General features: G+C 42.9%; 1 protein-coding gene across 3 annotated transcripts in view; it reads left to right on the forward strand.

The window, feature by feature from the left end:
* Nucleotides 1–11,933: 11,933 nt before the first annotated feature.
* The window catches only part of fbln2 (fibulin 2), a 66,230-nt gene continuing 58,919 nt past the window's right edge, over nucleotides 11,934–19,244 (forward strand). For all 3 annotated transcript variants that reach the window (XM_054616752.1, XM_054616753.1, XM_054616754.1), the window contains exons 1-2: nucleotides 11,934–12,017; nucleotides 14,552–16,487. In XM_054616752.1, coding sequence (XP_054472727.1) covers nucleotides 14,660–16,487 — 1,828 coding nt within the window. In that variant the 5' untranslated portion in view covers nucleotides 11,934–12,017; nucleotides 14,552–14,659. The remainder of the gene's footprint in view (nucleotides 12,018–14,551; nucleotides 16,488–19,244) is intronic.

The raw sequence follows: 19,244 nt of genomic DNA on the forward strand, positions 1-19,244 counted from the left end.
ATAGTCAGTGATTTTGTTTTTCATATTCATATCTGAATTTCTAGAACTTCAAAAAAATGCTGAAAAGAAGAAAGAATGTAGCAGAGTGAGAATGGTGTTGTTTTGTTGCTCTTGCTGTGTGGATGCTAAAGAAGTCATGTTCTAGCCCTTATTTGATCAGACTGCTGATCTGAGGGGCCTCGGAGGGGAGCCAGGCATTTTATTCATCCGCCTCAGACAAATCTGTCAGGGAAACCACCACAAGCGAGTGGAGAAACAGCTGTCAAGCTGCCACAGTCAACTTGGACCAAAGAATTAAGAAAACAATAGGTCTTTTATAACAAGGCAGAGTTTGTATAGTCTTCCGAACTTTGCCCAATGAAATTGCAAAATTTGTATCAATGCATTACTTTAGGGTGCGGAGCAAATTGTAGTTTATTTCATATTCATACACTGTAATCTGCCAGAGTGGAATTTCATTTTGATTTATGGGCATACCTGAAAAACTTAATGTTATATCTACAACAGTCCTTGATTGATGAATAATCCAACCACATTGTTCTCTGAAGTTTTTCTACAGGGCAGACGCTGTGTGTTCCACTTTCATTGTTTTTCTGTATTCAAAATAGCTGAGCATCTGCTCTCACAATGTTAGGGATTTAGTTTGATTGATTCACATATTAGCATGAAAGAAAAAGAAATGGGATGTTATTCTTACAGTAAAACCTTTTCGATACAGTGATGTCATGAGCCAAACCCACCAGATGCTGCAGCCTGGGGTCCCATCGGCACTCCTGCTGGCGCTCACGACTCTCATCTCACAACACAAATCTAAGGAATTTTGGCAAGACAAAACAGAAACACCTGATTGAGAAAACCCCATGAGGAATTAAAGCTACACAATGTCAAGACTTTCAAATGCTGGTTCAGGATTGAATGTACTTTTACGTTTATAGTTGAATAGATACTGACAATTGGGGGATTATGTGAATTTCTCAAGGATCTAAATCAAATGGAGGCATGCATTAAACCTACACAAAATGTCAATGTGCTTACTAAAGTTTAATGTCTTGGATCAAGGTTGGCTAGTATTGGACTTCAGGAAGATGTTGGAACTTCTAAAACTCAATCTGGAGTCATTGAGGAGAGCCTGAATTTATCTTGCAGAAGATGTTTAATAGATCGCTGCATGGGATGAGGTTTTGTAGTAGGCCATTCCCAGAAGTGAGCGTGACTTTTTTTTCTTCAGCAAGATTCACAAATCTTCACAAATGAACACCGCTTTTATGATTTAAGTGTGAATATAATTGCAGAAGTAAAAAGCTAAAGTTGCTGACATCATTTGACCTTACACACTGTAGGATGTCAAAAGAGAAATAAAGGGTAAAACTGTCAACACGATACTTTTTCAAAACCTAGACAACAAGTCCTCCAAATTAAACAAAAAGTACATTATATGTAACTGACCTCCAGAATAAAACATTTAAGCACTCTCTGATCCGCTACAATCAGGGCAACATCATTCGTCACCTTCTAAGACCCTCACAAAATACCATTGCAAAAAAAAACCTGACATGACCACTATGGTTAAGATTCGATTAGGTTTAAAAACAAAAGTGTCTCGATCAGAGTAGGGCAAAGATAAAAAATAACTACTTGGTTAAGGTTGGGGGATGATTATAGTCACTGTCATTGTCTACTGTAAAATATATCTGTGAAAAACATTCTTTTTTTTCTCTCTCTCTTTTTGGTATTTTTAAGTAAAGAAAATGAGTTGCCTGCCATTCTTGTAGCTATGAAAATATATAAATCTTCCTTTATCTACCTTCCATATGATATTGAGGACAGGATTAAACAACAGAAGCGATGTGCTTCTGACTCAGCTGCCACACTGTCCCTCCCAAGAAAACCATCAAAGCAGCACATGCACCCTGCTGTTCCTGCCATCTTTGAAAAATCCCTTATATTGGCTGGAATAAAGGGACAGTCAGGGACTTTAACAAGGGTTATCAAAGTCAGTGCTGATGCCGGAATACCTTAGAGGAAGAGATCAAGAAAATGAATGCTTCAAGCACTTTTTTCATTCCCTTCCCTTTGTGCATTACTTTGTCCCTGACGCATCAGTTTTTACCTAGAAAGAGGAGAGGTGAAAGATCTTTAAAGTTTTAGTTGCATAAAAGGTTGCAGATTGCCTGTGTATTGTCGTAGAAGAAGCATATGTCATCCGGGAGGAAAAAAGAGGCATTACTGTAGGGACAATAGCACGGTAAAAATAGACTACAGACTTCCTGCATATCTCTGCTTTCAACTAAAAAGTGAGGAAAGGAAAGCACTCGGTCTATAGAGTGCAGGAAGTTGTTGGATGCTGATTAGCTGCTGCGACAGATGGAGTTAGCTTGTGTTTCCAGTGAAATCTTGCAGACTGCCCACAACTTCAGGTCCCAGGGGCCTCCACAGGGCCCTGGATCACATACGATGTACCCTGAGAACAAGGTTCCCTTACTTCCACAACCGGTACTGGACCACCTTTAGTGTCTTTACAAACATATCTCTCCTGTTCCATACTTTGGAAGTTAAGTGAATGTATTTAATTGCCAAATGTTTAATCCATAGCTTCGAAGTCGAATCAAGCACATACTGTACTGCTCATACTGGATTCCTTCTACATATGTTTTGCCACCGTTAACCAGTCCGATGTGTGCACGGAACCTTATCCACTGTGGAATCAACCCCGTACAGAGAAATGTATTTGTTGGCAGCCGAGCCCGTGCAGATAAGGAAAGGCCCCACGCCCAGATGGCATCCAGGCATGGATGCTTAAGCTCTGTGCCATGGAGCTCAATTAGGACTGCTTCAGTACAAAAAAAAGGCCTTGAGGAATTACCATGTACCTGCATCATAATCCCTCAAGAGGATTATTTATCCAAATGGGATTACATATTCAAACTGGTCTGGGAGAAGAACATCTGGGCTACCTTGCTCAGCCTGCTCCCACTGTGACCGACCATGCTGTAAGCATAGAAGACTCGTTAGATAGTTACAGTGTTCAAATGTGTGGCAACATTTTTTAATTCACATTTACCACTAACCTTTCTTGAATGTACTTATGATAGGATGGCCTACGGGATCGGTCAGGCAGAACCATAGACTATGTAAGCAGTGGGCGTAGTCATCGTGACGTCACCTATTGGTTTGAGGACCTGCGGTTTTGAAACCTCGAGTTTGGCATTTTGGCCGTAACCATCTTGTCTTTTTGCAACCAGTGAACAGAAGTGATGTAGTGACGCAGCATACGGCTCTGGTTGGGACTTGTCAATTAAAAGGTAGCCACGCTCTAAAGCATACCCTGCTTTATGGTCTTTTTGACTCTAAATGGACCATCATTTATTAAATGAACATGAAACTAGTGATTTAGACCATAAACTGATGTTTACAAAGTTTACTGAGAGAATCAATGAAGTGAGAAGTAGGGTCATTTTTCTAATAGACTTCCAAACAATCAGAGTGCTTTATGCAACTTTAGGATTCGCCCACTGATGGCCAGTTGAAGAATGCAAGTTTAAGGCATTCCCTCATTGGCTTCCCTTTACAGAACTGGAGGTTGCTGCCTACGTATGACCAATCAGGCCAAGTAGGTTCCCTCCTAAGACTGAAATCTTTACACCACCCATTCCAAAGGAGGTTGAAAGAACGACAAGTACATACTTCTTTTGGGGGTGGTGTTGTGCTGGCTGAAAAAAAAGTAATACAAGATGATCGCCACATGCTGAGTCTCGACGCTAACAGCAGCAGCTTTAAGGAGATATGTTACAGTTCCTCCCTGTGGTTCCTGGATGCTGTCTGGCAGACAGAGGTGAAGCACTCAAGGCCGGCTCACGTGGATCCTCTGCCCATATGGGAAGAGATTTTTTGTCCCATTTCAATCACATCACTTTGGGGCTGCATAAAACAATGGTGCATTGTCGACATACGGCGCGACCGCTGATTGGGTTGACATTTGCCGAGTTCAAGGGCTACTCATTTAAATAGCTGTTATAATTAAATGATTTGAGAGAAAAACACACAGAAAGTTAAGTTAATCTGAAGGCGTTAACAACTTTTTTAGCAAATAAATATTACTACGTAATGCTTTGATGATTATTGAGTGTATCTATAAAGTATAGATTTAAAGGGGACTTGTCTTGCTAATTTTCAGTGTCATACGTGTATTTTTGACTTTCTATTAGAATATGTTTATATGCTTTAACATTAAAAAAAACCATAATCTATTCCTATACTGTCCGTCTGAATATTCCTGTATTCACCCTCTGTCTGAAACACTCTTTTTTGTCTCCTGTCTCTAATTGTAATGGACCTGTATGTGACATCGGACATATCACATATTTTCTGCTCCAGGCAGCATACAAAAACGTTTCTCATATTTCACAGCTCCATATGTGCACAAGCACTGATAAAAGTAAGTTTTTCCACGTTATGTCCATTTAAAATAATTGGATAAAGATTTTGAAAACCGTGGGGAGAAATTTCCTAAAGCTGACAGGATAATATCTGACATTTTCAGAGCTTGCCCGACAGCAATAACTATTTTACTGATCTTTCTTTTAACTCAAGTAAGTATTTTGACGTGAAATACTGTTGCACATACTGCAACAGTATTTGTGTTGCTTTTCTGAAGCCAGTTACCTCACTGAGACAAGGAACAGCTGACTACTTCTACTACCAATCTAGGTGTAGGTTTTATTTTTCGTTCTGTTTAAAGGCTGGCTTTGTCCACCGGGCTTGGTGTTGGCTTCCATCAGAACAAAGGGAGATGACAACAGAGGCCATGGATGTTCACTTTACTTGAAGGTCCATTCATCAGCTCACGGCAGGAATGCGTCTTCCTGTCACCAAAGGGGTTTGAATCAGCGCAGCTGCAGCCGGAGGGGTTCAAACGGCAGCGGGAGAATTTGAGGCGATGCGTGGGTCTTGATTCAAGAGTTTCACAGTCTGAAACTTTTGAGGTGTATTGCCACGACTGAGTTTTTTTTGCTGCAAGGTAGAGGGCTGTAGACACAGGGAGCCAATTTGGAGCAATGCATAATTTGGATGCCTCCTCCGTATCGAGCAACATCCCCTGGAAACCAAAAGCTCCCTGCCGAGTGCCTGCTGGTAGCCCATGCATATTTCATGAAATCAGAAGCTGATGAGCTGAATGGGTGCGGGTAGTTGCATTCAACTAAACAATCACCATTATAAAGAAAAATTCTCTTTTTTAAATTTAAATATAAAATCCAGGTGGAAGTTCTACAGCTACATAGGAAGTGACCATACACTTCTGCCTTCCATACATGCAAAATGCCTTGTTTTATAATCTAAGGCAGAGATAAATGTTGATTGAGACATGTCAGCTTCAACAATTCAAAATAAAAGCCCCTCTAGTAGTTGCTATTATTATTGCAATCTAGGGAAAGAGCCTCCACGTAATGACAGTAATTGCATCATGTAGAAATTATATCAGAGATATAAGCTAGTACTATCTGTTCTTTTACTTGATTTTTTTAAATGCAAATATTGATGTAAGAAATTGAATGTAGCATATGATACAAATAGATGTATCTTAAATTTAAGATCATGTAAAAACTATAACATAGAATACATCTAAACTTCAACTGCAAATGCTAAATAATGCATTCAAGCTAATTAAACCCATGATCACGTTTCCAGCTATTGGGACAACTTCACCTTCTTCTTACACGTTTAAAGGGCCGCTGTGTAGCATTTACAGGAACCTATTAGCAAAAATGGATTATAATAATCATAATCATGTTTTAGTTTGTATATAATCACCTGAAACTAAGAATCGTTGTGTTTTTGTTCGCTTACAGCAAGTCGTTTATATCCCCATGGGGAGACGGTCCCTGTTCATGGAGTCTGCCATGTTTATAAAGTAGCCCAGAAAGGACAAACCAAATGCTTAAGGGACTCTAGAGAGGGCACATTTATGTTACCTGAAGGCAACCGTAGTTCTCTGACAAACTATGAAAAAGAGAAGCGGAGGGTAGTTGGTTGGTTGCAATCTGCAACCACACCACCAGATGCCACTAAACCACACACACTGCTCCTTTAAAGCTGCACTTAACTACATTTTCTTCATATTAACAATGGATCAACTGTGTAATGGGAAAGGGGTCACAGATGGAAAGAAAAGACCAATTAATATAGCTTCAAAATAGCACTTATCTTTTTTTCCCACTTTGGGAGAAGAGGTCCACAACACACTACATAGACTTTATTTAGCTTCCTATTTACACTCCCAAAAGACAAGCAGCAGCATTAGCACCGTCACAGTTCTATCAAGTCCAGTCCAGTTTTAATTCCGGACCCGAACGCTGAATTCCCCTCTCACTTGTTTATTCCTCAGTAGTCAATAACAAGCTGTTATTCTCAGTCAGAGCATGGAGGATACAAGTCCCCAGCATCCTGTTGACTGGCACAGGCAGCAGTGAGGGCATACATCTGTCAATGCCCCGCTCTTTGCTCACTCTGCTTGTTCCAAACGCACTGTGCTGCCAAACAAGACGGGTCTGCCAGTAACTACGAAAAGCTGACACACATCGACAAACACAGAAAAGCTTTATGACCCTCGTTTGCCCAATTTGTTTCATTCAAGCCCAAAAATGTCTGTATTTGGTTTGCGTTTCACTGTTTTTGGTTAAAGTTGCTGTGAGGAACTTTGAACTGGTTGTGAAACTGTTTCAAAGCAATAATGACGACTCTATATGACCTACATAAGTAAACGGGACCATCAGCGATAAGATTGGCTACTTCTATTTCCCTATTCTTAAAGCTTGACACCGGATCCATCAGGTCGGATTCCGCACAAAATCAGATGAAGTCATGCAGGTTCACCAGAAACTCCTTCAGCTCAGACTCCAGCGGGGCCTCTGGCAGCCACCAGCCCCCCCTAAATGGACCAAGATCCGGGGAGGCACCGGAGAACCAGAACCAGGACTGAGGACCCCTGCAGCGGTAAAATGAGAGGTTTTCTAAAGGGACTCTGGTGCTCGGAAACATTACCGCTTTAGTTCACAGGGACCGCCAAAATCAACAAAAAAAAATGCAAGTTCCTTGTACTAGCTTTATCTTTGGTACAAAACCCCAGCCTGATGGAAAAAAGGTGGTTTTGTTTATCTGCCTACGTAATGCTTTTGGGTTTAACATGGGCCTTAATGCGTGTGCATGTGGAGCCCATTCTCAGATAGAGATGAAATTTGTGAGGCAAATACAGATGGAACACAGCATGGTTCTGTCCGTGTAGGGTCCACCTGAGTCTTGTAAAGTCTTGATTTCAGCACTTATTATTCTTATAAAACAGTCCGCTGACTGAGAATCAGTGACGCGGGGCAGGGCTGCTCTGTCCCCCACAGTGCCTTGCTAATGGAGATTCCAGATTGCGACACCACCCACTTCCCCTCTCTCTCCAGAGTTCACTTTTGTCCTTCAAAATCACTGCTCTGTATCCTTCAGATAACCCGTCTGACTGAGGCCAAAGTGAAGATCACTTCTCTTTAAGTAGTAGTAGGAATGTTTCTGTGATCCAGTGATGCTGCATTAATGCTTTGACCAGGTATTCCTATCTCCTGTATATCATTAACAACAGACCTCGGCGTGCTGAGTTCTGCAGGGAATAAGATTTTGCAGTTTAGCCGGTGCCAGAAGTTAATTGCAACATGCTGCACGTATCATCGCCGTTCGCTGAGAGGCAGATATTTCCAAACCATTTTTAGTCTCCCAGTCAGTTAGAGATGAGAAAAAAATCATTCCCCAAAAATTCTATTCATACTTTCAATGCAAATCACCGTCTGAATATAGTTAGCCTGGAAGTAATTTCATGCATTTATTCGCCGAAACGTTTTAGCCAGCAACACACACTGACTGAATCAAGAACATTCCAGGAATAAAATATCTTCATTGTGTTTCACTGTAACTTCTCTCCCCCCCTCGCAATTAAATAGTGCCATTCAAGGATAGACCAAAGGTTGACACATCAGCAGCAACAGAGTTGTGCATTGCATTATTATTCCGTTACCTAACCTAGCTCATTATAAACAGTGTCCTATATTTAAAAGACAAAGTTGATAGACATGTAAAATTCAGGATGTGCAGATTATTTGCATGAAAATCGTTTGCAGTTGCAGCCAAACAAGCCATCGGTGACCTGCGTGTTTACTGCTCAGCAGATGGAGTCGTATGTTGTATGTCAGGCTGTTCTCCTATGTACATAGTTATACCTTCAAACAGTAATGCACTATAATTCGTATATAACCCACTTAATCAATTTGTATTTAGGAAATTAAATCTGCGTGGGGAGAAGGTCAGGGTGGATGGGCCTGGCACAACCTCTGAAAGTTGTTCCTCCAAAGCTATACCGCTTGTGTACTTCCATAACGTTCTACCTAGGAGATAACATTCATTGCAGCTGCTCAAATGAAATTAGTTAATAATCTTCAAGTGCATCTAGAACATATAAAACATGATCTCACTTTCCTCAAGCTCCAGCTGTGACAGCGATAGCGATCTAAAACCCGGCCAAACTGAAAACAATACTTATCTTAATACTGTTCAATTTTCTTGTAGACTTGAATTTTCCTATGATTGTTTTGGACCTATACCGATGTACAGTATTGAGACATAACTTGCAGCCAATTTCTGAGTGGAACTCATTTGTTTGAGGCTGCTGCCAAGCCTCTCTTCAATAGACCATATAGGCAGGACACCAGTGAGTCCTGAACCAGATGCTCCCCGGTGACCCCACACATGAAGCCTGACTCCCCAAGGCCTCCCGGGCTATTTCAAAGCCTTGTCTGCGTCTGGCAGCTCACCCCGGAGATCACACTGGGATTCCACAAATCTCACCCATGCGTTGACGAGTCCCACTCTGTGTTTTACAGCAGGGCTGATCCTGATCCTGTTATGCGCATGCAAAAAAATCCAAGTTTGTTCACTCCATTATGGCAACCCCTCTGTGATCTTGTTATCCTACACTGTGTCATCTGTGCGACTTCAGACAAAAAACGAGTTAACTCAAGGGAGCCGTTCTGTCACAGCCAAGTCTCTTCTTATGTGTGAAAAATAAGGCACTTGGCCCCGTAGTTGAATAAAAAATGTCAGCCTAAAAGCAAGTTTGGACGTGTCCTTCCACTGTCCCAGTCCTTTACACTCTGAATGCCAGTACTTTCTATTGTTTTAACTCATCTTTCATCTCTAGTTGAAAGCTGGACCACTCCCCTGGCAGCGGTCTTATCTGCGATCAGAGCCGATCTGTTTATCACAGCAGCGACCGGCCCTTCACCCCAGGCCCTGACAGCTCCTCATTAGGACCCCTATACGAGCTGCTGGGAGGGGTACAGACTGCCGATCGGGTCGACACGATGAGCGTCTAGCAAGCCACAATTTATCCCAAAACAAGTGCTCACACTCTCTACACCCTTTGAACTCAGACGTCCTCAGGAGGTGCCGAATTTACGACTCCCCTCCAAAACGGGCCGCCTCAAATAAAGCAGGGAGTGTCTTGAAAGTGTGGAGCAAAATCGGTCTCAAGTCGTAAAGTTACTTACCCTCCTGGCGATTGCCGTTGCGGGGTCATGCTCCCTCCAATATATATGATAGGATGAATTATTTCTCTACCAGGTGCGAATTCAGGGACATGGTCTGTTGAATGACCTGCTTCTTTACCCCCTCCAGGGAGTAGGGCCCAACAGGTAATTAAAAACAGGCCTGTTTTTGAAGAAGATTTGCTCCTTTGTGAGTAGTTGAGATAGCCTTTGGCCTTGCATCATACATGAACTGCAACTGGCAGGAGACAGACAGCAGCATGAGTAATGGCGTGAGTTTGCGGCTCTTGTTTAGCCAAGGTTACAGCCTTACTTTTAAGAGGTACATGCAAGATCCTTGAAAATGCAGCGGTGGACAGCGGCTGAAGTTTACCCTGGGGGCCCACAACATGGCTCTAAAGGAATTATAAGAGAGTGCAGCAGCACAGTAACTCTGCTCATGCAGTATGACTTTATGCTATAAGCTAAATATGAGAGGACAAATAGAGTGGAGTAGTAGTAACTTTAACCAGCTTATTTTTTTCCTTTTGGGCTGGTAACTTATGTGAATTTTAAGTAGTTTGCCACAGTGTTGTATGTGGAATTTAAGAAGAAAAAAGCTGATTTGTTCACACAAAAGTCAGGCATTACGCTCGCTTATTTCTTTAAAGGAATGGTTTAACCTTTTGTTGTTGCTTGTGCAAAGCTAGAGCTGGGAACCAACTAAACTATCTTGGTATAAATACTGAGAGCAGGGGAAAACCCTTGTCAAAAGTAAACAAAATATGCCTACCAGAAACTCTAAAGTTCCCTTTTATGACGTATCTCATTTGTTGTACACAAACAGTAATGAAAAAAATGTTAAAGGGAGTTGATGAGCAAAGGCGAGATAAAAACCAATCCATTTTGGTCTGAATTTGTCATGTTGGCATTGGTGAATGACATGTGTTAAAGCGCTTTGAGTGATCGGAAGACTAGAAAAGGGCTCTACAAATACAAGGCCATTTACCATTTACATGCTTACGTTGATAAGTTACCTTGTAACACAACTTTTCATATTTAAAAGAACCAAACAGCTGCGGAAGCGTGTCAATAAGTGAGCTTTAAAGGTGCTCAATGTGAAAATGAGGAGCAAAGGCATATCTATGATATAGGGATTGACTCTACACTGAGACCAACATGGCGACGGCTGACCGTCAGTGGCTAGCAGCCAATGGTGCTTAACAGTGGAAACAGTGCGGACAGTGAAGGGGAGTGGGCACCGGAGGGTGGCCGCTACGCTTCTGTGACAACGCCGTGGGTCGGGGCGCGTTATCAGCGGTAACCTGAAAAAAATGGACAGTTCAATTACGTACAAACCAAACCGGGGGCTTGTTGAATTTAAGTAAATCCAGGCCTGCTGGTGCCAAAGATTTTACAATGAAATGATCTGAACATAAGCCTACTTGACCATTTACTATTTCATGTGTAAAACCAGTGTTATGGCTATATAGGAATATCATCAGTTGAAATACATTAAACTATTTGTTACGTTTTTCTTCTCCCTAATGTGTGACTGAAACTTTGACCCAAAAACAAACATACAACTTGGAACCGGGGGCTTGATGAACCGTTGCACAGCTACAGCAGTGAGGCCAGCCCGTCCATGCAAACGAAGAACAGATAGAAACGAGATTAGCCTACAAGAGGGAGAGCGAATTCATTCTCTACTGAGGTAGCCACTACTCTTCTGCATTGCAAATATTTTTTTGCTGCTCTATTAATGCTCTGAATTCCATATATAAAACCTTTAAGGCACAGGTTTAAGCATAGTGTTAAGACAGAAACAGCCTATGAGCTAATTACTTCCTGGTCTTTACTTACTTACCTCAATTAACATAGTTGGTGTGGCTGTATTAATATTTTATACGGCAAGAAAGTAACGTTAATAACGTTACATATTCCTCCAATTTGCTGCAAACAACACTGACTGCAATGTTTCATAAATAACTATTCTCAAGGACAATTCTGGCTGTTTTTGTGGCCTTTGTTAGACAGCATTGTTTAGGATATATTTATCATTTTGTGTGGCACTAATAGCTTTTTTCCCGCCTATACCTTTTAACATTTCATTAGCCTACATGTCATCTGTATTAATGTTCAACGTCTCTCCATGGCCAAGTCAAATACATGCCCCCCGTCTGTAGGACCACATAGTACCTGCTGTGTACAATGTGTGGGCCGGGCCAGCCGGCAGAGAGCCTGCTCCTCATTACCGAGTCGAGATGGGATCTCCTCCGGACTTCTCCAGAAGTAGGGGAGGAAAACTTTTCGTACCTCCCCCCTCCCTCCCTCCCTCCCTTCCTCCCTCCGCCTGCCCGGTCCCAGCAGCGCTGCGACGGTCAAAGGATTCCAACTCGCGGTGCTCAGACGACCGGCAGCCGGCGGCGGTTCTCTCCAGCCCATCAGTCCTTCCGCGACAAGGTAACACAGCCCGCTGTTTTACTGGTTAAACTTTGTACCGAGGCTCCGGTTCGCCCGCTTAAAACATGCAGTTTAACCCGTTGGAGAAACTTTTATGTGTCGCTCAACAAGGAGCAGCCCTACTTTTTTTTTTTTTTTTTGTTAAACTTAACTTTGATTGGGGAATTGTACTTATTGTTGACTGCATCCCTGTAAACAGTGTTCTTCATTTGGGTGAGTTTACCCAGTTATCAGGTGGAAAACGATGACAGGTGTCTCTATTTAGTGTCTATGGTGGAAATATTCGTTATTTTAAAGGCTGAAAAGTCTCTCATGCTGCTAATTGCATGTGACAGATAGATAACTTCATAGACTTCTTTAAAGTTGTGTGTGACATTGGTGTTGTTACACAATCTCGAGTTTAAAGTGATTATAAGTCATTTGATGGTGTGTTTCATATATATCACTGTATACATGAATCTCCCTGTGTGTATTCCACAATGAGATATAAAGTTCTTTGTGCCTTACAAAAGTGCACCCGCAACCGTCAGAGAACTGTAGCAGCTATTTTTCATATGTGAAGATTTGAAAGAATCCTTTTTTTTTTTTTTTATCCATGTTGGCAGAGCTGCACGACATCAGGGATCGTTCAGGAATCAGTGTTTGTGTGTGTGTGTGTGTGTGTGTGTGTGTGTTTGTGTTTGTGTGTGTATGTCAGTGTGTGTATGTGTGTGCAGGGAGACAGAAAACAGAGGAATCCCCCATCCCGCACTACTCAGGGAAACACCATTCCAACATTGGATACTCGGTTTGCTTTTACTCTTGCAGCCTTGCCAACTCCTATTATGTGCGGTACAGTTGTGGGCGAATCACTTGCACAGACGGGCTGCAGTGATCTTCACTTCTCAGGCTAGAAAACTCAGTTTGGTGACAGAAGGCCCCCGAAGGACGGGCTGGGGGGGCCCTCTTTCAGTGGAAAGATGAGGGCAAGAAATGCCAGTTCTTTACCTATTCCTCTTTTCTCTGCTTTGTCCATAGCATTTTGTGGTTAAACCTGTTTAGCGTTTACACTGCAAAATATAAGTCTTGATGAATTAAACCAAATGGGGGCCTGGTTTAACAACTGTGAAACTATATCAACATTTCTGTTTACTCAAAGTCTTATGCCCACTTCTTCCTAAACACATGTATCCTTCCATTAACTGGAAATTCAAATATAGTTTTCTATTGTTAAATGCTGCCCCCATTGTTTTTTTAATTCGTAGAGGCATGCAAGAGGTTTTCCAAGAATTTAAGGTTACAGAGGGAGAGTGACTGATACATAAGTAGTCATCCTGGGGGTGAAGTTTTCCTTTAATGGCTAAACTCAATTGTTTTACAGTCCAGTTTGCTGCTTTTGAGAACCTAGTACATAAAAAGACTGATAGCAAACAAAGCCATCCTTTGAAATAAAAATAAATACTACATACATGCAACATTTTAGCCACCATATCACTGTGTCCCAGCATTCTCTTGTTTCAAGTCGTTCATGTGTTTGAATCCCTCTGTGTTACATAAAGCATGGCCAAGCTAACAAAAGCAGTTTTGAATACTTCTGAGTGAAACGTGTGAACTTTTCCCAAGCTGTTAAGGTCATCCTGTGGTTCCCTCTTTATGTGCAGCTCATGACTCGGATCACAGATGACGATGTGCTTATTTAGAGCAGATTAACTGCCTTCTGACGGGCACCATTTGTGACGAATCAGTGTTGAATTCAGCACATCATAGATACTTCATGAATATGAGCAGTTTGAGTTTGTAGTGGGGGTCTGTGTTTACTTGTGGAGATGGCCTGCAGGCTGGCCAGCATCGATTGCCATGGGAAAGTATGCAGAGTGTCTTTGATGATGTATTTGATCTGCCTTAAAAAAACATTTTGGCAAAGAGAATAATGTGTTGTTTTTGTGATTATGTTTGAGGGGCTGTGATTCTTTTGTTGATTCTATTTCGTGAGTTCATGATTCCATATATTAGTGATTAGCTTTTTCTGCATTTCACAGAAATGAACTAATGGACCGACTCCAGAATGGATGGAGCTGTGTGAAACCCCGTCACTTTGAGTTTGCAGCTGCAACTCTTATTTAACACATCATTTAGAACAAGAATCCTGGGGGGGGGGGGGGGGGCTGTGCCCTTTGGTCTTTACTTACTGATTACTTCAGAGAATTTCCATAAAGTGTACTTTCCAACAAACTCAACTGCTAAATCATTATGAAGTGTTCAGCACTTACACTTTAGGGTTGATTGCAACCGGGATTGTTGTGGCAATCGTATAGAGATAATCAGGGACGCGGTAGAAATGAAAGTACTTGGGACGGTTCCAAGTTGACAGCCTACATAATGATGTAAAACACTATACTGCAGCTGTTAATGAGGAGCACATAGTCTTCATGTTAGGACAACTAGTATGCCATAATAATTGGACTCGTGAGCTCAACTACAGAGCCAGATGTTGGTCTGCTTTCATTTTGTGAAATAAGTCTCTGTCTTTCTCTCTTTCTGCTGTTTTTTTGCAGAGTAGAGATGGTTCACAGGGGCGGACTGCGCCAGAATCCTTGAACATAATCTAAAGGCCCTGGGGCGATACCTGATCTCTTTGGATATTTGTGCGCACACCTGGTACCATGTCTGGTCTAAAAGCTGAAGTGACGCTGCTGTGGTGTGCATTCCTCTTTCTCTACGTGAGTGTGTGCTTGTGCCAGCGCGACTGCACCGGCGTGGACTGTCCCCAGCTGGACAACTGCATCGAAGAAGTGCTGGAGAGTGGCGGCTGTTGCGCCTCATGCCTGCAAAAGGGCTGCTCGTGCGAAGGTTACCAGTACTATGATTGCATCAACGCAGGATTCGAAAACGGAAAAGTGGCCGAGGGGGAGTCGTACTTCGTTGACTACGGCAGCACGGAGTGCTCCTGCCCCGTGGGAGGGGGCCGGATCAGCTGCAGCTTCATCAGCTGCCCCGATATGCCGCCAAACTGCATTGAGTTTTTGGAGCCGGCAGATGGTTGCATGCAGTGCGAGCGCGTCGGGTGCGTCCATGACGAGCAAAAGTACGAGGCCGGGGACTCCTTCCACAGCGACCCCTGTCGGGTCTGCCACTGCCCCAACAAGGGCGGGCAGCTAATGTGCTACCCTGTGCCAGACTGTGACCCACACCAGGTCCAAGAACCAAGGTTATCTGCACCAACAGCGGAGGACACAGCCAGCAGGCGCAACAGTTACCCCTACAGGCTTGACCAATTGGATCAATTCCCCCCACCGCAACACCTTCCTCCCAATGGGAATCTTCCTCTCTTCAAACCGCCACCTTTGAATAAGGAGGAACCAGAAGAGTATGATTACGATTCTACAGACCTCCCAGAGAACTACCCTCAATCTCTAGTCTTCCCTACCCAGTCCTACCCCTCAAAGAAGGTCATCTCTGTGTCCCGGGGCTCTGACAGACCCGACAGAACCTCTGCCCTCCAGAGCTATAACAGGCAAAGCAAGCTGGAGCTAAGAGAGCGACACGGAGTTCATGACCATCCTCCTGACAGACAGGAAGTGACAGAAAGCCCCCAGAGAGCAGAGCAGAATACCACGAGGCCACATGTGCTCAAGGACACCACTACTTCCTGGCAGCCCTCGCAGGGTCTGACCAGTGCGCCAAGTGCCTCGTTCAGTGATGTGACAACACAGACAGATTTGGAGAATTCATTGCACGCACTCAATTCACATAGTTTCATATTTCCACTGAACCGAGGATCAGGGGGTGAAAAACACACAGAGTATCCACATACGAGTCCAGAGAGTGCAGTTCATCATCAGATAATCTCTGAGACAAAGACACACCACCAAAATGCATCTGATAGTGTAACAACCAGCGGCTCAAAGAGTCGGATCAACGTTAGTCATCCAGTGAGAGGTGTGGACAGTCAAACCAATCAGCAGATACCATCAGATACAGTGAATTTTCTGCCGTACATGCCAAAAAGCCCAGAGAGCCCAATCCATCCCCAGGCAAGTTCAAACAGTGAAAAAGATTTACAGGGGACGGTCACAGCAAACAGTGAGGAAGGAATGGAGGTAGAAAAAATGGGTGAGGAGGAGGAAGATATAGTAACATTTCATGGTGTCACTGGGCCCGAAGGTGGGGATGTTTTCTACAAGACAGAGTCAGCACAACAGGAGATAAGCCATGCGGAGTCAGAGAGCAGCGATCCGACCAGCAGCTACCAAAAGACCACACCCGAGCCCAGCACCAGCTCCCCGAGGAGGCCCGAGTACCTGACAACCCCCATTGCACATTACATTGCCACTTCCCAGCCCCAAGCGAGGGTCAAGCTGAATGAGAGCGAGCCCAGCAGACAGCCAGTTCAGAGGCTGTTTAACCTTCACAGTGAAGACCAGGAGGAGGTGACGGAGACAGAGGAGGAGAGGAACGACCGGCCCGTTTTGCTCGTCAAACCTGCTGGAGGTAAGTCAAGTTTTTTAGAAGAAGACGATTTCTATTTCCGAATGTTATCAATATCAGTTACCTGCATGAACTGACTACAGATTAGTTCACACATTGTCTGTTTACCAGTGTAAAGTACTTCAGTGTGAACCCCCCCCCCCCACACACACACACACACACACACACACACACAAAATCTTAACAAATCAAAGTTGGCAATAAACCTCTACATTACAGTACCTTCTACTGCCCAAAAAATTAGGAATAACTATTTATTAATAATAATGATTATAAGAGCAGGGGTGTCGGTGAGTGCTTAACCCCAACATGTTTTACTTTTAATCAGAGCTTGACTGATATGTTGATTGAAATTGCAGTATTGAATAGCACAACAAGGTTTGAGGTCATTCTGAAACACTGTCACTACTGCAATGTTGTCCGACTTGACTCGCCAGATCTGATCAGTTGAATTTTTTGCACTGTAAAACGTCCCACTTTTAGGATGTAAAAATGACCCGAGATTGTTTATTTATATGGGTTTATAGGATTATGATCCCTGGTAAGGACATGTTCTTTAGTTGGTGTTGTTGTTCTGCCTGGGATGTTTGCCTCATATGTCTTCTTGTCAGAGAGAAGCTGGGCTCTGTTAAGATGTAGGAAGATAGGTAAGGCAGTTGTGCAGTAAATTACATTTTGAAATACTTGGTGTGCTTCGTGGAATGGATGGGTGCCCATAGATAGATTGAGATGTCAGCAGTAACTTAGATATCTTGCGTTACTGATTGTTAATTAATCTGTGTGATTTTGATGCTTGTTCTGTTCACCGTATACTTACCTGGAAAGGTTCCAGTTAGGTGAGGCTGAGAGAGTGAAATTCCATTCACTAGAGTTTAGGGGCCAAATGAGGTTGCAGCTTCCTGTGAGGCTACAGCTTTCATTAGTTTTGGTGATAGAGTTATAATGATTGATTTTTTTTGTCTTTTTCCAATTTGCGATTTTTTGGACCAGCCGGTTCTTATTGTCGCGGATTCCGATATCCTTTCTACGGATTATAATTTACAGAATCACATTTTTGTTCATTTTCTTTGATGGAAGATCTACATTCAATTGTGTATATTCATAATTAAACATCAACCATTAAGTAACAATTTCTCCAAGACTGCTTCAAGTGTCAGGCACCCTCCCTCAAGTAAATCTAAAAAGATACGGGCCCTAGGTTACTGGACAAATACAACTGAAAATGAATTGCAGAAAATCAATCAACAATCTTCTACTTTCCCTAAGAAAAAAGTTACAACGTCTCGGTTTAATAACACACCTAATGTCATTTAAATCAAAACGTTCCCACTGTGATGCAGGGGTGAGGAATTTTTAATACCCGCACCCAGCTGACCTGTTCCGAGAGCCAATCTGCAAAGTATGCATTTATCAACCACCCGGACGTGACCCGCATACAACCTTACAACCCGCTGACAACCAGCCGATCGGTGCATCTCTATTAAGTGTACTTTGGCTTGTTTTTAAATTTGCTACATAAGTAACATAAGTAGCTGTTAATGCTATGATACTGGGATGGTAAAATGGTTAAAACCGGTCTCCAAATACTTGTGTGGAATGCTGTAGCCCTTTATATATCTTAATTATATCGCTTAAGCTCTGAGAAATGATTTCTGCACCCCATTTCTGACTACTAAACTAAATCATATTAAACGTGGTGCTCCTAATGTTTAGCTATACACCATCGGCTCACGGAACAATGCTCCCTTTCTCTGTCCGGGTTCTAAATACCAAGCCAGGCTATATGTCATGAGCGCATAGGAGGAGACGGAGACGCCCGGCGGTCCCCAGGTATCTGAACCGGAACATAAATAGAGAGCCCAGCGTTCGTCTGGAGCAGGGAGTCAAACGTGTCCTCCCGTGGTGAACGTCCTCTCACACCAGTCACCACCATCCCTCACTCAGCACACAGGGCCTCGCTGCTGTTTTACTGCACGTTGCCTTAACCCTCCCCGGAGGAGTCAGACACGGGAGCTCGAGGATCTGGATGCGGTTATAAATCCTCTCTGGCCTCCGGCCTTCTAGATGGTTCTATTTTAGAAGTGGGTCATAGATTTAAACGTTTTCATTTCAACGATTTGAGAAACTAAGTGTTAGCATCCCGACGTTAGAGGTGTCCACCAAACGGCGTGGTCGGTACCCCGACGTCTACCTCTTGGACTCTCTGTATGGAAAAAATAAACTCCAGTTTCCATAGGTGCCGCCTTTTTTTTTTCCAGTCATACAGTATAGGGGCCATCCCTGCTCATGCCAAACACACAGTTCTTCTATTTACTTCAAAGACAGTGGAAAAGTGAAACACATCTGTTCCTGCACAACAGCAAATGTTAAATATTGACTTGCAGATGTGTAAAAACTGACGCTATAGTGGAGCATAAAGGACATTTATTCAGTTGAAAACATCAGGGACTGCTAGTGTAGCAGGTCATGCACTTGATAGGGGATAGCTAAGTTATTTGATCCGTTTCTGATGCATATGAAATGGCTTTAAAAGGTGTAGTTTGAAGCACGAGGCAGTAGCAGATCCAGATGTTGGTGCCCTGGAGGGTATAGATGTACAGAGGTAGACTCTACACTGTAGACTAATACAGCAAGCACATTAACAGCAATATCTGTATACTGTGATGCAATACAATAATCATCCAACAAACACTGCATAGGTGCATATATTGTATGCATGAATACGATTTCCCCCCAAAAAGTTGTTTTTGGGGATATAAT

The sequence above is a fragment of the Anoplopoma fimbria genome, chromosome 17 (genome assembly GCF_027596085.1).
Source record: "Anoplopoma fimbria isolate UVic2021 breed Golden Eagle Sablefish chromosome 17, Afim_UVic_2022, whole genome shotgun sequence".
NCBI classification, from domain to species: Eukaryota; Metazoa; Chordata; class Actinopteri; order Perciformes; family Anoplopomatidae; genus Anoplopoma; species Anoplopoma fimbria.